At 44.8% G+C, this 25,304-nt stretch overlaps 1 protein-coding gene across 13 annotated transcripts in view; it reads left to right on the top strand.

Annotated features, from left to right (window-relative positions):
• FHOD3 (formin homology 2 domain containing 3) overlaps positions 1–25,304 on the top strand; it is a 310,284-nt gene that overhangs the window by 201,414 nt on the left and 83,566 nt on the right. For 7 of the 13 annotated variants that reach the window (XM_060282206.1, XM_060282209.1, XM_060282212.1 and 4 more), the window contains exons 8-11: positions 13,950–14,044; positions 16,928–17,071; positions 18,934–19,166; positions 22,654–22,752. In XM_060282206.1, coding sequence (XP_060138189.1) covers positions 13,950–14,044; positions 16,928–17,071; positions 18,934–19,166; positions 22,654–22,752 — 571 coding nt within the window. The remainder of the gene's footprint in view (positions 1–13,949; positions 14,045–16,927; positions 17,072–18,933; positions 19,167–22,653; positions 22,753–25,304) is intronic. The other 6 variants (XM_060282210.1, XM_060282216.1, XM_060282215.1 and 3 more) reach the window with 1 other exon arrangement.

The raw sequence follows: 25,304 nt of genomic DNA, 5'->3' as shown, positions 1-25,304 counted from the left end.
TACCACAAAACAACCCTACCAAAGCAAATCATACTCTCTTTCATACATTATACTTTTTTCTCAGGAGCAGATTTCAAGTAGAAAGCAAAACGCTTGTAGGCCACACCATGGCATAGCTTGGGGGGGGGCAGAGGGGCTGCTAACTAGGGTGCAAAATTTGGGGGAGCTGCAAAATTTCAAAGGAAAAAGAAACCACTTTTAGGTTTTTTTAAAACAATCAAGCAATGTAAAAATTTCATTAAATTAAAAATAATAATAAAATAAACGGCTGCTGCCGCTGTCATCTCCCAAGCTTCCCTCTCCCTGCTGGGAAGACCCTTACCCACCAGCCTCTCTGCCACCCAGCCCTGACAGGAACCATGGGTTGGGGGGTGCAATACTTGCCCTGCCCCGGGTGTTGTCAACCCATGTTATGCCACTGATGCCACAGACATGTGTGCATGTATATGAATTGGAAATTTGCCTACAAAATGCATGGCTAATAGTGTCTGGGAAAGGATTATTATTGTTATTATTGTTGTTGTTGTTATTATTATTATTATTATTATTATTATTTATACCCCGCCCATCTGACTGGGTTTCCCCAGCCACTCTGGGCGGCTTCCAACAAAAGATTAAAAATTCATTAAAACATCAGTCATTAAAAACTTCCCTAAACAGGGCTGCCTTCAGATATCTTTTAAAAGTCAGATAAAGTTGTTTGTTTCCTTGACATCTGGTGGGAGGGTGTTCCACAGGGCAGGTGCCACTACCGAGAAGGCCCACTGCTTCGTTCCCTGTAACTTCGCTTCTCGCAGGGAGGGAACCGCCAGAAGGCCCTCGGAGCTGGACCTCAGTGTCCGAGTTGAACGATGATGGGTTCCGCACTCCTCCTGCGTTTAGTAGGTAAAAGCCCCATTGTTATAGATGCAGAGTGTGACAACAAAACTTAAATCTACGGAGGACATGTTCTCCTTTCCTTAAATTCTGATTAGTAGGGTATTCTCATTTTTCTCCATTTTGGCGTTTTCCTGATTTTGTAGGTGAGATTTCAGGCAATCCTCGAACAGAGGAGTAGTTACTGTAGTGTGATGTACATCGTTTCAGGGGTGTGGAGAGGATGGAGCATACCTGCCAAGTTGCTGTCGGAGAAATAAGGGACCGGGCAGAAGTAGCAGGCCGGAAGTAGCGCTGCCGCCATTTTGGAACTGGGCGGAGCATGCTCAGGAGTGACTTTTGATGCTGCTTTGCCCAGTTCCAAAATGGCCGCCGTGCCAGAAGTTGCACTGCAGCCATTTTGGAACTGGGCAGAGCAGCATCAAAAGTCGCTTCTGAGCATGCTCTGCCCAGTTCCAAAATGGCCGTCGCGCCAGAATAAACCGGGGAAAGACAAAAAAAATCCATTTTTTCAGCTAGGAACAGCTGGAAAAACGGGGATTTCCCGGGGAATACGGGAGACTTGGCAGCTATTGGATGGAGCCCCCCATGCAGTGATAGCTGCTGGCCAGAGGGCTATAAAACCTGTCACCAAGGCCTTTGCAGTTGATCTTGAGGCAGTCGTGGTGTGCTGCCTCAGCAGAGATGCACCTGACAGGGAACTAGGCCGTCTGGGCAGCAAGCTCCTTCATGAGGGTAGGCCAGGCATCCACCGGTCAGAGTCAGCCAGCCATGCCCACTGTGAATTTTATGCACATGCATTTTCATCTTAATGCTTTCATGCCCTCCTGAATTCTCTCTTCAAAGTTCTTTTCAATTTCCTCTTACGGTACTTGTTGACTACTGGTCTCATGCCAGTGTTTAGCCTTTGGAGGCGTTTGGAGGTGGAAATATGGCTGCTGACACAAGGCTTGCCTTCTTATTGATCTTCATGAAAGGATTTGATGTGCACTTACTCCACTTACAGGACCTAGTTTTACAAGGATTCTAAGCTCTCAAATATAGAATAAATGTTCATAAATTCACACGTATCTAAATATCTAAATGTGTCTGAAATAGTACAGAAGAGCAATCCTGAAGCCATTTTGATTCTCCCAATGACCTCAAATATTCCTCTGCAGTAAGGGATGCAAATGGGGAAAGCCTTCCCATTGTATTTTTGCTTACAAATCCTGTCTTAAGGGCGTATTTGTGTAGGAATAGGGTGAGCCTGTGACCTGGATTCAGGAACCAAAGTAGCCAGGCTGCCCAAGTAATGCAATCAGTGACCATTAACAGGTATTCCTGGCAGACAGGATTTCTGCTGTAGACCGCCTCCTATGATGTATGTATGATGATTTTAGGGTGGTCTTTGGCTAAGGGGGTTGGGCACCGTCAAAATTCTTTAAAGGTTCGTGCACACTATAGTTCTCATATAGTTCAGGAGGGGAAGGAACTCAGTTGCAACAGAAAAAAATCTGCCTTGCTTTCCACTGGATCCTGCCTCCATCCATTCTTCTCTGACCAATCATGAACGTAGGGGACTCAGAGTCCCATGGGGAGTTGGGCAGCAAGAGCCAAACCCCAGTTTTTACATCACTAGAAAGAGACCTGTATGATTGTTGTATTTCATCACTGCCTTCCTTGGATATGGCAGCCATTTCTCAGGCTTCCTCTCCAGAATTGAACCCAATTCCCCATTCCCCCATTGGTCACCATGGTTATGCACAGCCCAAGGAGGGGTTCAGAAAGTTCTAGATGTTCACTGACATCTATTAGCTCTAGAATTAGCACAGTGGAGTGACCAAAGGAAGTATAACTGATTTAATGAGGTGTTCACATTTTCTATTTAACACCCATGTATGTACAGTCATACCGCCACATCCGAAGGCTTTGACTTCTGAAGGTTTCGACTTCCAAAGTCGAAGCCTCCGGAAGTCCTCCCGGCACGTGTGCCTGGTGCACGTGTTCTGCACCTGCGCAGAGCGGCGCACGTGGTCGGCGCATGCGCCGTAGCATGAAATTGCGCTTTGCGCATGCGCCGTAGCGGCGCTTCGACAACCGAAAATCTCGACTTATGAAGACGACCACGGAACGGATCATCTTCTTAAGTCGAGGTACCACTGTATAGTTTAATCTTTCTAGCGTGAGCCCCATTGAAATGAATGGGAGTTGCAGAAAAGCTTCCATTCATTCAAAGGGGCTCTTAAAGCCTACTGGGAATATGGCTTTAGCTATCTTATTTGGGAATCCTTTTATCAGTCTCAGAACCGGTTAAGTGCTTTTGTAGACACCTGGTGCTTTAATGGACATTTTGGTCGGTGAGTTATAATCTTTTAACATGTGCAGTGCAGATGATTGGCAAAAGCGGGGCCGCTCCTAATAATTCAGCCCCAGTTTTCCTAGTACTGTACAGCTGTGTGTTGCTTCCACACTGCAGAACATCCAAATGGAATTGAAAACTCTGTAGGAACATCCGGCTTACAAATGTTCCCTGCAGTTTTGGAGGAATGTGTTAAGAGGCAAGCAAGAGTTCAGCCTATAACATGTACATTATTGCCTCTCTTCTGCATTTTTTCCACAATACAGAATGCTCTTCTTGCAGGACAAACACCTCAGTATTATAAACTTAAATCTTCTACTGTCTGCCTTTCCAAATAAGAACAATCGCTTCTCCCCCAATTACCTATTGTAATTACAGTATATTATAGCTTCTGAGCACTAAAATATTTTTCATGCTAATGAGCTATAGAATTGTAGAGTGGGAAGGTACCCCAAGGGTCATCCAGTCCAGTCCTCTGCAATGCAGGAATTACAACCGGATCAAATATGACAGATGGCAGTCAACCCTCTGCTTAAAACCACCCAAGGAAAGAGTCTCCACCACCTTCAGAGGGAGTCCCTTCCACTGTCAAACAGCTCTAACTTTCAGAAAGTTCTTCCTATGTTTAGTCGGATTCTCCGTTCTTGTAACTTGAATCCACTGGTATGGGTCCTACCTTCCAGAGTGGGAGAAAGCAACCTTGCTCCATCCTCCATGTGAACATACGCAACTCCCTTAACTGTTCCTTATAAGACTTGGTTTCCAGGCCCAGGCTCAACTTGGTTGCCCTCCTCTGCACATGTTCCAGCTTGACAATATCCTTCTTAAATTTTGGTACCCAGACCTGGACACAGTACTCTATGTGTGGTCTGACCACACAACTTCAAAACATGTCATTTAGTAGTTGTTGTATTGTACCATTTACATTATGCCAGCAGCACATGAAGAACATTCGCATACTGAGGATCTTACAGATAAGATAGATAGAGAAGAAGAAGAAGAAGAAGAAGAAGAAGAAGAAGAAGAAGAAGAAGAAGAAGAGGAGGAGGAGGAGTAGTTTGGATTTGATATCCCGCTTCATCACTACCCGAAGGAGTCTCAAAGCGGCTAACAATCTCCTTTCCCCTCCTCCCCCACAACAGACACCCTGTGAGGTGGGTGGGGCTGAGAGACTTCAGAGAAGTGTGACTAGCCCAAGGTCACCCAGCAGCTGCATGTGGAGGAGCGGAGACGCGAACCCGGTTCACCAGATTATGAGTCTACCGCTCTTAACCACTACACCATACTGGCTCTGGCTCTAAATCTTTATTCGGCTATAAGCCCACACCACAAAAATAAATCAGCCGTAAAAAACAGAGATACAAATTTCCAACATATAAATAGAATAAATCAGAGGATCTTACAATCTAGCTTTTGAATGTGGAGGGGAGAGACTAGTGGGAAGGGAGAAACGCAAGAAAAGCAAACACCAGGAGGTTCCGGTTTCCGCCTGCAGGAATGGCGGACCTGTTTTTCCATCTCTCTGACCTTCGTAAGGAATTTGGCGGTTGCTAGGGGAGTAAATGGCAACCCCCTACCCTCTCCGGGGGTTACGGAGAGGGGCCGCTGGCCCGCGATGCCCCCAGACCCACTCCGACTGTTTTTGGAGTGGGGGGAGCTTGGGCTGAGCACTTACGAGGGCCAGGACTCCCGGACGCTAATCTGCATGGCGGGGATTTCCATGGTTAAAGAAGATAATTAGGCTTAAATCTATGGACATACTTCAGAAGGAGGGGAAGAAGCGCTGTTTACTGCTGAGAAATTTATGCTGCTGAGGGAGAGGAGTCAAAGACTGTACTGCATCTGGAAGAAGGATTGATGGGGACGGAGTGATAAGGGAAGTGAGTTTTTATTTTTTTCCTTCATATTGTTGCCTCGTACCTTCCCGGACGCGATGTCCTGGCTTGTTTGGAGTGAAAGAGAAGCAAAAGACTGTGTGAGTTGAACTTTATAACTGTTGTTACTGAGCATATTTTTTAAAGATGTGGAGTTGCCGATGAGAAAAGCCCCCCCCCCCTAGTCGGACGGAAGGAGTTCTGGACGCGTTCGGAGGATTTATGAGCTGTGACGCACTTTAAATTGGAGCAGCGACCTGAAGCTAAGTTCAGCTATAGGGCAAGGAGATCCATTAATTTACCAAGAGTTTGTGGTTTGATGTTTGGGTCTCCTGCCTGGAAAAGCTGTGAATTTTATAATGATCGTAAATCTTCATGGCTATGAGAGAAAACGAAAGTGATTTGAGCTTTTTAAGATGGCGCTGCTTCGAGCTGCTTCGACGCAACAGGGAGCTCCATTAAGAAGATTTATGGGGAGGCTGGATTGATTAACTCACACAGGAGAAAGAACATCTGTGAAACTTTGTTTGATATTTATCTCAGCAGCTGGGAAACAATCGGATGAAAGTGGAAAACATCTATGTGACTGTAAGGGGAAGATCTGGATTATTATGAACTTGGAGGACGATTTGAACTTTAGAAAAAAGACGGCAGTGGACACTTGCGAGGAATTCCCAATTTCTTGAAGCATGGGAACCCAAATAAAAAATTCTTTAGATGATTTGGCATAACATTCGGTTTGATTGATATATATATGTGTATAATTTGAAATATTGAATGTGATATAATTGGTTTTAATTGGAAAATTAATAAAAATATTTTTTTAAAAAAAAAAAAGAAAAGCAAACACCACGAGGTATTTGTTTCAGGGGGTGCTAGCAACCGGCAGGGCGCAGGTGGCACTGTGGTGTAAACCACTGAACCTAGGGCTTGCCGATTGGAAGGTTGGCAGTTCAAATTCTTGCAACGTAGTGAGCTCCCGTTGTTCGGTCCCAGCTCCTGCCCACCTAGCAGTTCGAAAGCACGTCAAAGTGCAAGTAGATAAATAGGGACCGCTCCGGCAGGAAGGTAAACGGCGTTTCCGTGCGCTGCTCTGGTTCGCCAGAAGCAGCTTAGTCATGCTGGCCACATGGCCCAGAAAAACTGTCTGCGGACAAACGCCAGCTCCCTCGGCCAGTAAAGTGAGATGAGCGCCGCAACCCCAGAGTTGTTTGCGACTGGACTTAACTGCCAGGGGTCCCTTTACCTGGACATTTTCCAACGTAAAAAGCCTTCTCTGCCTTTCTTTCATTTTTTTTTCATTGTGGCTCCCCCTTCAGGTTGCCGATGGCCTAACCCACTGCTTCTTTGGTTGCTGGCTTGGAGTTGCACTTGCTTCAGTAGTTCCATAGCTTGGATCGTTGTACTTACCTCCAAATTTTTCCCATTACAGTGGTTTGACAGTGATACGGAAGGGGAAGCCCCATCTGTAGGGCAATCCTGCTTCCTGTGGCATGATTGGAATTGGCTTGAACTGCTTGCATCTTTCTGACATTGCAGCATATCTTGGTAGATCTATACCAGGCATCCCCAAACTTCGGCCCTCCAGATGTTTTGGACTACAATTCCCATCTTCCCCGACCACTGGTCCTGTTAGCTAGGGATCATGGGAGTTGTAGGCCAAAACATCTGGAGGGCCGCAGTTTGGGGATGCCTGATCTATACCATTTTATCCTTACACCACAGCTCTCCGAAATGGCGTAGGGCTTCTAGATGTTAGTCTCTAGGGCAGGCACTCAGAGCACTTTCTTTCATTTGCCTTTCTTTCATTGTACCCTTCAGTTTCAGTGTTTTCCTCCATTACATGCAAGGGCTCCCCCCCCCTTCCTCCTGCCATGTCAGTTTTTCTCTCAGCCTCTGATAACCTCATAACAACTGAACTCACTGGGCAGTTTGGGGATTTTTGCTGAATGCCACATTGTTGTTGTGTACAACTCCTTCAGGTTCAGGATGTTTCAGAAGCAAATTCTGCACTTTAGCTTTAGGAGAGCAGTGGTGTTAAGTCACAGTTGTTGTTTAGTTGTGTCCGACTCTTCGTGACCCCATGGACCAGAGCACATCAGGCACTCCTGTCTTCCACTGCCTCCCACAGTTTGGTCAAACTCATGTTCGTAGCTTCGAGAACACTGTCCAACCATCTCGTCCTCTGTCACCCCCTTCTCCTAGTGCCCTAAATCTTTCCCAGCATCAGGATCTTTTCCAGGGAGTCTTCTCTTCTCATGAGGTGGCCAAAGTATTGGAGCCTCAGCTTCAAGATCTGTCCTTCCAGTGAGCACTCGGGGCTGATTTCGTTCAGAATGGATAGGTTTGATCTTCTAGCAGTCCATGGGACTCTCAAGAGTCTCCTCCAGCACCATAATTCAAAAGCATAAATTCTTCAGCAAGCTCAAAGAAATTTTGGTGGGAGGTTGGGGTCTTACCTTTCAATAGAAAGTGGTGAGGGGCTTTATCCTTCCTTGTTTCTTTTTATTTCCATTTACACCAAAATAAAAATCCCTACTGCTGCATACGGCTCAGCTGTTCTTTTATCCTAGCCACATTTCGGGGACAGGAATGACGCAGCATCGAGCAGTGGCATTCATGGGGGGCAAAGATGGCTTTTGTTTGGTTTGCAGGAGGCGACCGTTCATACTCGTATTCAGAGGAAAGACCACCACCCTGAAAATTATTAAAAGTCACTGAAAAACTAACCCCACCCCACCCACCCCGGATGATTTTTTTTCATGAAACTGTGTGGCCATGGTGTGTGTCTTTTAAATAATAGGCTATGAAGAAATAACAAAAAAATAGAAATAGCAATACTGTATATGTTAGGGAGATTCATTTTCTAAACCATATGGTGGTATACCATATACTGGCCTGATGAGGCTAAGAATACAAATACAGTGGTGCCTCGCTAGACGAATTTTATTTGTTCCACGGGTCCTTTATAACGAAAAATTCGTCTAGCGAATCCCATAGGAATGCATTGAATTTTTTAAAAAAAACATTTTTGCCCATAGGAACGCATTAATTGAATTTCAATGCATTCCTATGGGAAACCGCGATTCGCTAGACGAATTTTTCATAAAACGAATTCGTCTAGCGAGGCAACCTCCGCTTGAAAAATCCTTTCGTTAAGCGGAAATTTCGTTAAGCAGGGCATTCGTTAAGCGAGGCACCACTGTATGCTGAAACAATTAAAGCTGATAAAAAGTGGAATGAGGTCTGTAACAGCGGAAAGCAATCCACCCAGTAGGGGGAAGCAGTACATTTCTTATTCCTTACTTCATCACTGCCCATTTCATTTCAGCGTTGTAAAGACTTCCATTCTGATTTACTGAAATGTTAGAAAAGACTCACAATCAAGAAGGTCGTGCAGTGACGAGGCCGTAGGGTACTTTAAAATGTAGGCTATTCCTCCAAAGATTTAGAAACTGAGAAGAAAAAGTAGGTTTTCCAGCTTTCCCTTTTATTTTATTTTATTTTATTTTATTTTATTTTATCTCTGGTTAGCTTGCAAGATTAATCATTGCAGAAAAGATACAAAGCACCAAGATCAAGATGAGAATGGATAAAGCCCAACAGCTTTTGAAGGGGGTTGATCTTGAAAGGTAACCCCGTTCCAGGTGGCCTTTTTATATAGCTGGTGTAGGAGTGTCAGTCCACATATTTATGCGCATGAGTTGATTCATTCTATGATAATCAGTGTTTGATGACTCATAGCTGAATTTATGAACTTAGTCCACTGCTGTGTTTGATCAAAGTCTTGTTGTGAGTGTTAAACCCAGCTTCACATTCACACATGACAGTGATTATTTTATGTATGAACCCCTAAGCCTGGCATATTTAAACCCCACCCCCACAGAAATCAAACCCGCACTGAAATGTCTCTAATTCACAATCAAGGCCACGCAATGTTGCTCACCAACCCATTTTATGCAGCTCATGCTACCACCCGATGGTACTGCTGGCCCTGCCCAGCCCTGCCTCCAATTCAAATGGAGTGGGATCTATGTTGGGGTGGGGAGAGTTATGTCTGTATGTATGGTCTGGGTGTTCACTTGACTTTGCTGGCTGTTGAGGGGTAAGCTTTTTGGAGTGGAGTCCTAAGACGTTTGGATGGCGCCTTGTATACCTCATTCGGCCAACTCCTGCGGCCCAGCTGGTAGCCAAATGTACTGCTTTTCTTTTCTTTGATACGGTAATTATAGCATTGTACTTCCTCCGTGCGGGACCCAGGTGGCGCTGTGGATTAAACCACAGAGTCTAGGGCTTGCTGATCAGAAGGTCGGTGGTTCGAATCCCTGCAACGGGGGGAGCTCCCGTTGCTCAGTCCCAGCTCCTGCCCACCTAGCAGTTCGAAAGCACATCAAAGTGCAAGTAGATAAATAGGGATCGCTCCGGCGGGAAGGTAAACGACGTTTCCGTACGCTGCTCTGGTTTGCCAGAAGCAGCTTTGTCATGCTGGCCACATGACCCAGAAGCTGTCTGCGGACAAATGCTGGCTCCCTCGGCCTATAGAGCGAGATGAGCACCGCAACCCCAGAGTCGGACACGACTGGACCTGATGGTCAGGGGCCCCTTTACCTTTACCTTACTTCCTCTGTGCAGAAAACCTCTGAATCTAAGAAATGTGATATTGATGGCAGCATTGTACTGCAGCAGCATACATGAAGTGGAAGGGTTTAGGTAGGTGTTTGTGTATCTCATAAGCTTTTGGAACTGGGTCAGAGATGGAACCGATTCTGGTATATTTCTAGCCCAATGCAGTTGTGTGTGTAAGTTTGCTCCCATTTTAAGGGGTAGCAGAATTTGGGGGCATCTCGCGCTCTTCATTTGCTGCTTCCTTTGGATGAGCCAGGACAGGTGATAAGGGACTCTGAGATGCAGGTAAACTCTCGGTATGTCACTATGCATTTCCACATGAGCCAAATATAAACTATAGGAAGTTAAAAACATAAAGATGTACAAAATAACATGTTATAAGCAGACCCCTGTCATACAGAAAAGCCAGTCCAACACAAGAATTCTTTGTTTTCTGACATTAAGTTATAATAATTGCTCCCACCAGCAGTGGTTCAGGATCAGTATCCTTTGCACCAGTGGTGCAAGATCTACAATTAAGAGCAAAAAGAATTTAATACTTTTATATGTATGGGTGGGTGGATTTACATACTTGAATCATATTTCTTCATAGAAATAAATAGATTTTATTCAAATGTCATTTTTATGCAGGCTCCTTTGCATTGTATTTTGGCTTGCTTCTGTATGTACCCCTGGCAAATACACAGAAAAATATGATATGGCACTCCTTTATGATTGCCGTGCAAAGACACATATGGAAGTGTGCTTTTGTAGGCCACAGGCAGAATATTCTAGAATGCTTCTAGATGGGAGGAAGCACATTCTGAGAAGACAAGTAGTCTGTCTGTTAACTAAAGCATATTTCTGTCATACGGCATGGATTAAAGTAATTAATTTGTCATGTTACTGGCTTACGGTTACCCCCAAATGGCATAAGTATAGGTTAGAATCATAAATCTATCCTTGTTTCCAGTTTCTCTCTCTTCATTAGAAACCACAGGCAGGCACTTCTGCAGTGAGGGTATCCTATCCACCTATCGTATATCTTCTGTGAACTTACTCAACATGTACACCCAGCACACAGAATATATAGAAAGTTGAGCTGAAAATAATAGAAGGGTGTTTGATTGCCCCGTATTTCTCGTATTAAATATTAAAGGACAGTAACATTTGCACAAAACCAAATGGGTATGCAAAAAAAAAGTGATGGCAAAGAAACCTCTTCACAATCTGATGAATGAGAGCAGGTTTACATATCAAAGCTGCCACATGGCACTGCTGGAACCAGCATCCCCCTGTGACTTCTCCCATTCAGTTTATGGTGCCTGGAAACGCAATGCTTTGCCATCCAGTTGTGTGTTTTCCCACCTACCATCATTGACTTGCTGCAGTGGATGCAGAGAAATGCTCTACGTGATGTCATAGGGAATGGTACTTGCTACTGCGATGTCATGCTGCTTTAGAATGATAGAAACATTCTAAGTCATCTAATCCAACCCCCTGGATCTTATATGATAGATGGCCCATGAAACCTGTGCTTACAAACCTCCAAGGAATAAGAGCAGGCACCCCCAAACTGCGGCCCTCCAGATGTTTTGGCCTACAACTCCCATGATGCCTAGCTAACAGGACCAGTGGTCGGGGAAGATGGGAATTGTAGTCCAAAACATCTGGAGGGCCGAAGTTTGGGGATGCCTGAATAAGAGTCTACCATCTCCTGGGGGAGACCGTTCCGCTGTCAAATGGCTCTTACTGTCAGAAGGTTCTTCCTGATGTTTAGTCGGAATCTCCTTTCTTGTAACTTGAAGACATTGGTTTGAGTCCTACCCTCCAGAGCAGAAGAAAACAAGCTTGTTGCATCCTCCATGTGACAGCCCTTTGGATATTTGAAGATGGCTGTAATACCTCCTCTCCGTCTCTTAATTGTTCCTCATAAGGCCTGGTTTCCAGACCCTTGATCATCTTGGTTGCCCTCCTCTGCATACGTTCCAGCTTGTCAATATCCTTTGTAAACTCTGGTGCCCAGAACTGGACACAGGACTCCAGGTGTGGTCTGATGAAGGCAGAACGGAGTGGTACTATTACTTCCCTTGATCTGGACACTAGACTTCTGTTGATGCAGCTTAGAATAGCATTGCATTTTTGGTTTAGATCCGTTTCATCTTCTGCCACTGTGGAAATATGTGCATTATGGAACTTTTTTATGTAGCACACAACAGCTTTTTATATCCCAGCAATTAACTTATTTACTAACCCTTATTTACTTTCCTTGCATGTTTCCTTTCAAAGTTAATGTGTTTTGAGAGGGATATCCCTGTTTGCAAAAACTACAAAGAACATTGTGACACCTTAAAGACAAAGGAAGTTCATCACAAAGCCATCTATGCCTGCAAACCTAACCATGCCTACTCAGAAGCTTTTTTTGCTATTGCATCACAGTGTTGACTCTTGTTAAGCTTGTGGTCTAAGTCCCTGTGGTGTTTCACCTCTAGGGGACCAGCAAGAGTTAAGTTGTATGGGAGGTGAATAGCCAATAGGAGCTCTCCAGGCAGAAGCAGGGGTATATAGGGAGAAGCAGGCAGTCAAAAGGGGGGGGGGTAGTTGATGAGTGAGGTGGAGAGGATTTGAGATAGAGAGAGGGTTAGAGAAGCTAGTGAGGTGAGCTGTGGTCCAGAATCTGAGAGAGTAATAAGAAGGGAACTTCAGTCAGGGAGGAAAAGGGGGGAACTAGTACTAAAGGTTAAGTTTAAGCAAAAGTACCTGAGAAACCGTGAAGAATTTATATGCTTGTAAGATCATCACCTAAATAAACTTAATTGTTTGGTTTACCTTTCACCTGACTGGAATCCAATATATGTGTACCAGTACGCAGACTTACTGGTTGGTGGCAGCAAAGGAAGAATATAGGAGAGGGAGGTACTGGGTCAATAGACCGTGAAACGTCTGGGGGCCTTTACCGGGTAAGCTCGCCACAAAATCCTCGCCACAGTCCCCTAGATTGTTTTTGTCTGTACATTGGTACCTGAGAACCTTAATCCGTTCCAGGACCCTATTTGACTCTCAAAACTGTTCAAAAGCCAAGGCGTGGCTTCCTATTGGCTGCAGGAGCTTCCTGCACTCAAGCGGAAGCTGTTTCGGATGTTCAGCTTCCGAAAAATGTTCGCAAACCAGAACACAGGCATAATATAGTCCCTGCTCCCCACCTAAGTTGGTAACAGGGCTGATTTTAGGTAATAGTGGACATGCTTGGTGGGCTCTATTCGCCCAGGGGGATCTTCTCCTCCAGACCACCCTCCCTGCTCCCCACTTAAGGAAAAAGCAAATGGCCACACAGCTACTTTGGCTTCTGCTCCCCCATTATTATTATTATATTATATTATATTATATTATATTATTTTATTTTATTTTATTTTATTTTATTTATTTATACACCGCCCATCTGGCTGGGTTTCCCCAGCCACTCTGGGCGGCTTACAACAGAAAAATTAAATAAAACCATTAAACATTAAAAGCCTCCCTAAACAGGGCTGCCTTCAGATGTCTTCTAAAAATCTGGTAGCTGTTTTTCTCTTTGACATCTGATGGGAGGGCGTTCCACAGGACAGGCGCCACTACCGAGAAGGCCCTCTGCCTGGTTTCCTGCAACTTGGCTTCTCGCAACGAGGGAACCGTCAGAAGGCCCTCGGTACTGGACCTCAGTGTCCGGGTAGAACGATGGGGGTGGAGATGCTCCTTCAGGTATACTGGACCGAGGCCATTTAGGGCTTTAAAGGTCAGCACCAACACTTTGAACTGTGCTCGGAAACATTACCTGCCTCTTCCTCTCTGTGGCAGTATGGATTGGGTCCAATCACCACTGCAGTTGACGGAGGGGGGAGATAGACTGCCTGCTTCCTCTCCTCACCCTTGTCAGTTCTCACTTGTCTCCTTTGCACCGCAAGGGGAAGGCAGGTGAGTGAGCATGCAAGGAGCAATGGGGAGAAGGAGAAGCAGAGGCCAGGGGGATTTCACTGGTGGATCCCTTTCCACCTGCTATGTTGACCCACTAACATCAGTCATGCTCTGTAGGATTTGTTTCCACATACCAAATGCAAAGCGTTGAACTGTGTCAAATGCTCAATCCTTATTTGTACTACAGTATTATTCACATCTGCACTGAACCATTCATTTGGCATCTACCTCTGCATCGTGGGACCCCAGTTGTGTGATATGCTTTGATCTTCTTGCCTAATAGGTTTTTGTTCCCCTTTTAGGTCTCAAGCTATGGTCCAATGTTATGGAGATCCTGGAAGAAAAGGATGGGGTTGACACAGAACTTCTAGTTTACGCAATGACTTTAGTGAACAAGGTTTGTTTTAAATTTGGATTTATGTATTTGGACGTATAGCGCAAAACTTCCTATGGCAGCTGACCCTGATGTTTGAAAACATGCTTTTAAAATGTCCCTAACATTCCAATTAAAAGACAATTTAAAAGGCTTAAAAACAATAATAAATAGTTGTTCCACTGCAAAAAAGCCACAAATGTAAATATGATGTATATGCTTGTGAGAAAAAAACTTAGCTAACAGCTGTTAATTGTTGAATGATATCAAATAAGAACACCTGACCTTCCACTATTTCCTGGGAAAGACAGTATACATTTAGGATGAAAAATGTACTGATACCCCAGGGCATTGCATAGCAGGTGAGCGTTGCTGAAACTTGTCTGTTCAAGGCTATGGGTTTATTTGGTGTAATGGTGCCAGGAGAGCCATGTACTTTGTGCCTTTAAGTTCTTGGTGGGGTCACCTCTCACAGCCGTATCAGTGACATCATAGAAGAATGCTGGTTACCTCATACCATGTACTGTGACTTCATTTGAGATAGTTTCATGTACTGTGCCTAACACAGCTTCAGATATACTTGAGCTGCCTTTTAGCATGGATGATCAGGAGAGAGTTGATTAGACACATGGTATTATGCGAAGAGTGGGACGCGGGTGGCTCTGTGGGTTAAACCACAGAGCCTAGGGCTTGCCGATCAGAAGGTCAGCGGTTTGAATCCCCGCGACGGGGTGAGCTCCCGTTGCTCAGTCCCAGCTCCTGCCAACTTAGCAGTTCGAAAGCACGTCAAAGTGCAAGTAGATAAATAGGTACCGCTCCGGCAGGAAGATAAACGGCGTTTCCGTGTGCTGCTCTGGTTCGCCAGAAGCAACTTTGTCATGCTAACCACATGACCTGGAAGCTCCCTCGGCCAATAATGCAAGATGAGCGCCGCAACCCCAGAGTCGGTCATGACTGGACCTAATGGTCAGGGGTCCCTTTACCTTTACCAACCAGGACAAGTTGGGCCAGCTCTAAGTGTTGTGCTGAATGTTTGCTTCTGTTCTGTTTCGAGCAATAGCCTCAGCAGCAAGGTTACAGCGGTAAGTACCCTGGACAGCTCCCTGCAGGCCTCAGGCTGGACGCACCATAAATCCAGATGTTCTTTCAGTGGCCGTCACCTTCAGATTGAGCTTTAAATGAGAGCTATAGCTCTATCCCAGTAGTTTGCTTTCTGTGAGAGAAGCCCTGCCTTCTTTAGCAGTCAACTTCAACTGAGTTAGGAAAACTGGTTCTGCTAGGGGGTAGGAGAAACAATCTTCCAAGTCAGAAGAGGGCGACCCAATATCAGAAGAGGGCGACCCAAGTCAGAAGAGGGCGACCCAGAAGAGGGCGATTTGATATCTCGCTTTATCACTACCCGAAGGAGTCTCAAAGCGGCTAACAATCTCCTTTCCCCTCCTCCCCCCCACAACAGACACCCTGTGAGGTGGGTGGGGCTGAGAGACTTCAGAGAAGTGTGACTAGCCCAAGGTCACCCAGCAGCTGCATGTGGAGGAGCGGAGACGTGAACCCGGTTCCCCAGATTACAAGTCTACCACTCTTAACCACTACACCACACTGGCTCTCGACCACAGTAGGTTCATTTTGTCCAAGCACTTCTGGTGTACTATGTACACTTGGGGCCGCTCTTGAAGACAATTTCCTCTCCTACTCTTAATCCGTGGCCTCGTCCCCAAGGGTCATGATACCTTCCTGATACTGAGTACCTCATGTAGGCTGGTGTCATGATCTCCTCAGTGCCTTTGGGCCCAGGATGGCAAACCATGGAGGATAGAACGAGGAGAGAGGCAAGGAGGAATGCGGGGAGACTGGAACAGGTGGAATACCTTTTCTCCTTCTGAACACATCTGGCTCCAGTGTTGACACACGAGTCCCAGCTCTCTCCCCATCCTAGTTCAACTGGACTCAAGCTGTGCCAGGTACAGTTTTGATGAAACGCACACACCACAATAAACTTCCTCTGTGGAATTGCTACCAGAAACCCAAGGCTAACTACTGAAGCCCAGGACTTTCCCTGCTTTTTGTAACTTGAGGCAACACTCTCTGGCCCTCCTCCCTACCACCATATATGGTGTCATCTGAGATCCACTAAGAGGTCATAGGGACTCTTTCTACCGAGCATCCTTGTGGGGAAAATAAAGGGACTTTGTTATTCTACTTTCTAAAAGTGTCATGTAACACACACAAAATCTGCCTATGAACTTGAATACAGGTGATGCCTGGCAGCCCCTCTCCCCTTTCGGTAAACCTCATTCAACGGTGAATCCAATAATATCTTCCCCAAAGCCATAGAAGCAGCATCGTAATCAGGAAGAAGGTTTTTATATTTATAAAATAACCTCTTTGCCTCCCCCTACCCTTCTCTGTACCTTATATCCTGTCATTCTCAGCTCTTTCAGAAGTCAGAGACTTCTGCAGGCCAGTCCTAAGGGTAAATACAAGAAAGGCAGTTTCATCAAGTTTAAGTGAAACTTACTCTTACAACGTGTGCTTAGAATAGCAGTCTTAGAGCCTAACCCATCCATGCCCTCGCATAAGAAAATCAGTACCGCTTACCTAGTCATGTGTAGGACTGAAGCCTAGTGATAAATTATTGTTATTTGAAGAATAATGCAGTCAAAGTTAAACAGTTTAAAGCCCTTTTGATTTTCAGTTGGAGAATTGCATATTCTAAAGTTCTCTGCCAGAAATCAGTGGTATTCAAGAACCTGTGCCTTTGTCTGGATCATGTCCTTGTTGTCTGTGACAATTTGTTAATGTTTCTGTCGCCAAGTATTGAATCTTTCTTTCTGATCAGCGCGGTTGACATATGTGTAATTTGTTTTGGAGAAAGAAGCCTGAAATGCTTTGCCTTTTGACTTTCAGACACTGTCTGGCTTGCCGGACCAGGATTCCTTCTACGATGTTGTTGACTGTCTGGAAGAACTGGGGATAGAAGGCATCTCCCAGAGACATTTGAATAAGAAAGGAGCAGACTTGGACTTAATAGAGCAGTTCAACATTTATGAGGTAACAGAACATGCCCTGCTCTCTGCATCTTGCAACTCGGGGGAGGGGGGATGTGACCAGGGTAATATTAGTCTCGTTACTTTTATTTGAAAAGTCAAACATCTGGTTATGCTACACAGTGACGGTGTAGGGTATTTAATAGTAAAACACACATCATATAATAATAATTCATGGTTAAAAAAAATGGAAGAAAATATGAATATGTTTATGGTCCCTTTGAATGTGCTCTTGTAGGCAATTAAACTATTTTAATGCTGATAATTTCACATCCAATGTAAAAGCGTCCAGTATTCAAAAAAGGCTCAGCTCAAGAGTGCTGCACCTGCGATTATTCTCCATCTTGATGGCCCTTCGAGCCCATTTTCATGAGTTTCATGAGTTTAGATTGGATTAATTATTGAGCTTGTGTAGCATCATTTATTATTTATCATCATTTATTATTTATACCCAGCCACTCTGGGCGGCTCACAACAGAATATTCAAAACACAATAAAGCATCAAAAATTTAAAAAATTCCTAAACTTCCCTAAGCTATTGATTACTTTACATCTTCATGTAAAGTGATCAATACTGTAGTAGAATACTTATGTGAAGGATAGAATATGAATGGGAAAGACAGAATACAGTGGTCCCTCGACTTACGAATTTAATCCGTTCTGAATGCACATTCGTAGGTCGAAAAGTTTGTAAGTCGAAAAAAGCGGTTTCCTATAGGAATGCATTGGGAACGGAAAAATTCGTAAGTCGAGAAAAAACCCTCTAAACCGCAACGGTTTTCCTTTCGGATGTCGAAAAAAACGTAACTGTGCGGCCATATTTTTTTTCATTCGTAACTCAAAATTTCGTAAATTTCGTAAGTCGAGTACTTTGTAAGTCGAGTGACCACTGTATGAGCTTCTCAGTACTGAAAAAAACCCTTTCATACTTTGTTAACTGAGTGCTATGCACTATGAAAGAACACCTCTCTGTTAATGCATCTGAAATTACTTTACTTTATTTAGTTAGAAAGTAGTAATTATTTAGTATTTACCTATTTAGTAATAAATCCTCCTCTGGAAAACATTAAGCTACATTCTCTGCCTTTGAAATGCTGGAGATCTTAGGTTTGTAAGCATTCATAACAGAAAAAAGTTCTGAAAGACCCAACAGAGATGCCTTCTCCACTCCCTTGGGGAAGTGGTACTTTTTGACCACCCTCCCATTCTGGCAGGCACAATCCAGCCCATCTGAGAGGGGAGTGACTAGGACTGAACTGCCATCTGAGGAAGAAAAGGTCCCTGGTATATTGAATTGGGGTAGATGGCTGGGAAATGGGAGTTGCAGGGTATCCCTCTCACATCTCAGTTGGTAAGGGAAAATAAAGCCCTCTTGTTCACAGACACTGACCTCTTCACCATAGCTGTCAAGTCTCCCGTTTTCCCCAGGAAATCCCCATTTTTCCAGCTGTTCCTAGCTGAAAAAAAACGCAGCATCAAAAGTCACTTCTGAGCATGCTCCGCCCAGTTCCAAAATGGCGGCAGCGCTACTTCCGGTCTGCTATTTCCGGCCCGGTCCCTTATTTCTCAGACAGCAACATGGCAGGTATGTTCTTCACCCTGGCTGGACATTCCAGTACCTGTGGGTATTCCAGCATCTGTCTCTTTTTTCATGTGGTCTCTGATATTTCCAGTAGGGATGGGAGCAGAAGGCACATCTTCTGAACCGCACATAAGCGGACAAACAGATTGCACAGAAGTGCTTTGCGAGGCCAGGTAGCTCCAAATGACCCAGCAAGTGAGGCGCACATGAATTAGTATAGGACTGGGGACGGCATTTGCCATTGTGCTGCCCACGGCGTTCCTTTCAATTCTTAATTCTTTCAGATGACCCTGAGGCATGAGGATGGCGATAACAATGGGGAGCCCCCTCCCAGTGGCTGCAGAGATCGGAGAAGATCCAGCTTTGGCTGCAATGAACGAAGGGGGCTGGAACGGAGGAGGAGCCGGAGGCATTCTGTCCAGAGCGAGAAGAAGACATTATCTGCCCCTCCGAGCCCCTCTCCTCAAGCAAGCCTTGGGGGTAGCCATGGGCAGGGCGTCGAAAGCCTCAGTGAGAAGTGAGTGCAGGAAATGCTCCTTGTTTCTCCCTGCTTTGTATAATAATAATAATTTATTATTTATACCCCGCCCATCTTGTACCTTTCTGTTTCATTCTTGCCCCGCAATGATGGGATGTGGGAGCCTGCAGTGTGCATTCAAAGGAGGCTCCCCTGCATGCTTTTCAGGTGTCTGATTGCACCTGGGAAGAAAAGGTCCCCCCTGCCCCCCTCACCCAGCTTTGCAGCTGTTTTCCAAGTCTGTCCCCTTCCTTGGCAGATGGAAAATAGTGTTACATAGAAACAGCTTTCATATTATTAACAAAGCTGTAAATTCATTTTAGGAGTTTTGTCTCTCGACACCTGCTTAGGTTTTAAGGGAAGCAGCTACTCTCCGGCACACACTGGATAGTTTTCTTCATTATCTCTTCATTTATGCATTGTGGCCGTATCAAGATTGTTGCTTCTATGGGTATCAAACTATCTCTGTCTTTCCCAATGTTGTTGCTGCTGCTGGCATCTGTCTCTATCAGGAGACATTGGAGAAATGTGCTTTTGTGGGTGAAGTCATCCTGTTTGAGACTTACAGTGCCTGCTGTGGCTGTGGAGACCGACATGGGAGAGACATGTTTTGTTGCAGCTGGGGCAGATGAAGGGATCCGCTTGTGCTGATGCAAATGTGCCATGGCGTTTGTTCTCTCAAACCTCTCAGCAGTGATTCTTCATGCTGTGGATACATGACCTTTGCCAATGAGGGTGTGAGGAACTGTGCAAAGTCTTGCGTATCTCCCGAGCTGCCAAGCATGAGTTTTTGAATCCACACAGTGTATTCATCTATTTTTTCTTTTCTTTGCAGAGGACCTGTAGTGACAACAGAGTCTTTTTTCCAGGTTTCCGAGTATGATCGGAGGAGTAAAGATGCTTCTGTTTAAAATGAATGTGATAATATCTGTCTGGTGTAATATCATTACAGGCCAAACTGGATGTGACACTAAACTTGCTGCTTTTGTTGTTCACAATTATTAGCAGATGCAGAGGGGGTGGTTTTTGTTGTGGACAGTGAGAGGGGGCTTTAACCTTTTCCTCCCCCACTACAGTCCCAGCGAAAATTATTTGTTGTTTTTATTAATTATTGAATTTATATACTGCCCTATTCCCGGAGGTATATGGGGTCCTGCAGCTGCTATTAGCTTTGATTGTTCATTTCAGTGAGATGGAAGCTATACAGAGACTTGGCCTTTCTGAAGGCTAATTCGGATATTGTCTCTTAATGACAGCCAATACAGGAACCACTTGTGAGCCTCTTTGCTCACTTAATAACGTACAAAAAGCAATAATGTAGCATTCAGATCAGCTCTCACTGTGGTTGGATCTAAGTCTAGTGTATGTGAATCTGACTGTGAACGAGAACTCCTTAAATCAGGCTTCCTCAACCCCAGCCCTCCAGATGTCTTTGACCTACAACTCCCATGATGTCAGGAGTATGGGCAGGAGTCAGGCTCTGGGGCCTGTAGTGCTTTGCAGGACTGGGGCCTGCCTCAGCTTGTGCTGGAGAAGCAAGGAGTGACCACTCAGGTGAAGACCTCAGCTTGTGCTGGAGAGGCAAGGAGTGACCACTCAGGTGAGGCCACTTGATTCCTCACTGCACCTGGTGGCAAGAGCTGGGAGGGATAAAAGCTCAGCATTTCCCTTCAGCTCTTTGACACAGCAACGCTATCCCTGCCTTGTTGCATCTGGCTTCCTGTTCCTTGATTCTTCACCTTGCTCCTCGACCCTTGGACCTTCGCCTTGCCGACGCCTTGCTCCTTGACCTTCGCCTTCGTGACTCCTTGCTCCTCAACCTTCAGACCTTCGCCTTTGTGACACCCTGCTTCCCGACCTTCGGTTCTTCGACCCTGCGGCTTTCTGCTGCTTGACCGCAGCCCTACGCCACCTGGACTCCTGTTCCTGCTTCCACTCTGCCATCTTGCCTCTGGTCCTGACGTCCTGAGTCAGGACTGCTACCTCCCGCCAACCAGACCGTGACACATGATCCCTAGCTAGCAGGACCAGTGGTCGGGGATGATGGGAATTGTAGTCTCAAAACATCCGGAGGTCCGAGGTTGAGGAAGCCTGCCTTAAATACTACATTATTAGGAAGTATGCAAAGATGATCTCCAGAGCAGTGTGATGACTAATTGCTATGATATTGGACTTGGGCCAGTCAGACTTCCATTCAAATCCCAGCTCAGCTACGAAGCAAATGACTCTGCCATTAACCAGCTATTCCTGCAAGTCTTCCAAGTTATTCCTCCTTAATCTCAGAGATTATTAGGATCTGAGGCTCCAGTGGCCTGGTACTCTTGGCTAAGCTTCTGTTGAGCCTTCTCCTCTCTTCTCTCCTGCTGCCGCTGAGTTCACTGAGTCCACTACCTTCGTAATGCTGCCCATTTATCTATTTCTTGCCTCTCAATCAAATATTTTCAAGGTGGCTGGACAAGAGGTCCTCTAGCACCTCACATGCTTCTATCCCCAAGCCTGCCGCTCCACTCCATGCTCCCAGTAAGTAGCTGAGAATTCACAGAGAGGCTGTGAGGGATTTCCTCCATGCGTGCAGACACACATGTACACAGGCTTCGTGCCCAAGGGAGGGGGAAAGATTGTGTTCAAAGCTTTTTGATCAGCATGGGGTCAAATTGCCTGCTTTTCCAAGCCTAGGCAATAAAACCATGGGCTGCAGCATTTAGACTGGGCAAGTGGGATTTCAGTAATAAATTGACGGCAGAAGCAGGCGAACTTGGAAGGAAATAAAAATGATACCTACTTACGACTTATAAAACCTTCCTTTTTGATGGAACATTTTCCACTTTATGTTTGTTCACCTGCAAGGAGTTGAAGGAGACGGTTTTTTCCAAGTGCAGCGCAAAGGAGAAACAGATCTGATCTTAAAATATTGAAAAATAGGGAACTAAGTAAAACAGAAAGTGCCTAATAATCAGCTCCCATAAATATTATATACAGTGGTACCTCTGCTTACGAATTTAATGCGTTCCGAACGCACATTCGTAAGTTGAAAAAAATTGTAAGTCAAACCCCATAGGAATGCATTGGGAGAAAAAATTCATAAGTCGAAGCAACCCTATCTGAAAATTCGTAAGTTGAAAATATCCTATCTAAACCGCATCCAAGATGGCGGACGGAGCTCCGTTCGTAAGTAGAAACATTCATAAGTAGAGTTATTCGTAAGTCGAGGTACCACTGTAGAGAGAGAGAGAGAGCGCAACACAGAGGCAGATGTAGCCCATGTTTACTTCAGTGGAATCAGGAGTGCATCCAGCAATATAGGAACAAATATTTCAGTACAGTAAGTCAATGTATTGGTGCTTTAATTCTTTCTATCCTTTTCCTTTCCTTCTCTCACTCCTGGTTTTATTTGGTTCTACTGAAGGTGTCTGCTCATCTCATTTTTCTCTTCTATATTATGTGTTTCTGTCCATCTGCATGCCTCTTTCCATTGCTTTGGTCCTAGAGAGGAGGAGGAGGAGGAGGAGGAAGAGGAGCAACCAGTCACAGAACCTAATTCAGAGGAGGAGGGGGAGGAAGAGTCCTCTAGGCAGGTCAAAACCAGGTACTAGGGTGGTGCCCTTCCTAACACCTTGAAGAGTGCCTGAACTAAACATCTCACTAACTTTAATAGCTGATAACAGCCCTTCAGAATTTTTGCTCTGTCCTTCTTAAATGTATGATTGAACCCAGAAGCATAATATTATCTCTTCTTAAATATTTAGTTTAGCATCCTTCCTGTGCCCCCCATGGGCGTAGCTGCCCCCCTCAATAAGTATGATTCAATACAAATCTGAGGTTCTGCCACCCCCAACAAAAGACTGTCCCCCTAACAAAAATCCTGGCTACGCCCATACCGCCCCCCCTCCTACCAGTAGGAAGGTAGCTATTTAAATGTTTCCTTTGTAAATAGAACATGTTTTATTTATCTTTTTATAATGTATACAAAATACAATTACATAAAATGAAAGGAACATGATGAAATATTGTTGAAGCAGAAAAAACATAGAATCCTGGAGCTGGAAGGGACCCCAAGGGCCATATTTCTAGTTCGTCCCCCCTGCAATGTAGGAAACTCAGCTAAAGCATCCATGGCAGATGGCCGTCCAACCTCTGCTTAGAAACCTCCCAAGGAAGGAGAGCCCAGAACCTCCCAAGGGAGATCCATCTTCCATGTATTATAGAATCATAGAATCATAGAGTTGGAAGAGACCACAAGGGCCATCCAGTCCAACCCCCTGCCAAGCAGGAAACACCATCAAAGCATTCTTGACATATGCCTGTCAAGCCTCTGCTTAAAGACCTCCAAAGAAGGAGACTCCAACACACTCCTTGGCAGCAAATTCCACTGCCGAACAGCTCTTACTGTCAGGAAGTTCTTCCTAATGTTTAGGTGGAATCTTCTTTCTTGAAGTTTGAATCCATTGCTCCGTGTCCGCTTCTAACAAGTAAACAACACTTATTCGACCCCTGTTATTTGACACAGAGGGGGAAACCTAAAGGTACAGTCCAAAAGGCACACAGGGAGTTCTGTATATATGGGAGAATTTTAAAAAGCAAGTGGTCCTCACTGACCTGGTGCAAAAAGATCTTGTCATCCAGAGGAGTCCTGGCCTCCTAGATAAAACACTATATCCCCACATACTGGGAGTAAGGCTCACTGACCTCAATGTGGCTTTCTTCTGCGTAGACATTTCATTATTTGCTAGATGCGAGCCAGTAGCTGCAAATGACCCTACTCAGCTAGGGCTAGCTAGTAAAGATCAAAGAGCAAGTCAGAACTGGAGGAGACTCAAGAAGACTCTTGCTCAAGCATAGCTCAGCTGAAAGTCGAAGCTCACCGTTAATATTGCTGGCCAGAGACGGCGCTGGTTTGGATACCCAGTCAAAGATCTCCCAGACCTGCAAAGGTCAATCCGTTTAATTTCCCCCATCGGTTATCCTTTTCGGTTATAGGCCAAAGCCTCGTGCTCCATTTACCTGCTTGCAGAGTAGCTAGACTTTTAAACGTGTGTGAATCAGAGTGGGCCCCTTTCCCTCCTCAAAAACATTTGATTCCCAGTTCAACCATCAAGTAAGGTTGATTTGGTTCCCTACCTTGTTCCCAATGTAGATCTTCACCCATACTCTCGTTCTTGATTGTTGACCTTTGCTCCCTCCCCACCCATCCAGTGTTCCTGGTGTTGAGCCTCACTCCCTTGTTCCTGTTGGTTGCTCCAGATATTGATCTTTATTCCCCCCCCTTCTCTCCCCTTCTTCCCTTCGGGGGGTGGGTGGCTGGGCCGAAAACCATTTTGTGGTTTACTTTCATACTAGAACACAAAGCAAATGATGATTAATTCAATATATGGATAATTTATATTAAATTGTTTAGGGATATAAAGTATTTTAATTGAAACTGGAGATAATACAGGGTCTGTTATCAATGATATGCACCCCTTTAAATCTTTTATTTGGTACATTCATCTTTCTTTCTTTATGTTTTCTTTGAGCATTACTTTGTTTCATCTAACACAACATTAATTCCATCTTTTAATATAGCATAAACTATTTATATTATAAAATTCACATGGAATGCTTTATTGTGTGGTTCCCCACCACCTAACATTTCCCTTTAATTGTCCAAGAGTTTGCTACTGGCATATGACACCTCCCACACTCATAAATATGTCAAATAAATTTGTCAAATATTTCACTCTGCTATTTGGTAACATTTAAAACAGACGCCTTAAAATCAACCAAACATTGTTTCCTGATTGGCTGAGCAAAAAGTTATCTTTTAATATTCCTTAGTCTTCGATCCTATTATAGTAAATTATCTTCTGAACAGGTAAAATTGTTACAGCATGATATTAGAGGCGTCATTTCAGCACGCCCCCATGAAACATCTGGAGCTTTTGGATACCTGTTCTGAGAGGCATATAGCAAATTCCCTCATTCTGAAATTCTCTCTCTTAATCTGGTCTTCATTCTGCAGAGAAGAGGCTGAGATGCCCTAGAAATTCCTTGTAGCGGTATTGCAGGGCGCCATTTGGCAATTGTGAGCTGTTCCTCTGCTGCTTTTCAGAGAAATCTGAAGACACCTTGGGAAGAGATCCCAAGAGGCCTCTCCACCTT

This window comes from Zootoca vivipara, chromosome 13, assembly GCF_963506605.1.
Source record: "Zootoca vivipara chromosome 13, rZooViv1.1, whole genome shotgun sequence".
NCBI lineage: Eukaryota > Metazoa > Chordata > Lepidosauria > Squamata > Lacertidae > Zootoca > Zootoca vivipara.
Note: the sequence above shows the minus strand (reverse complement) of the source record. Positions and strands in the feature narration are given on the sequence as shown.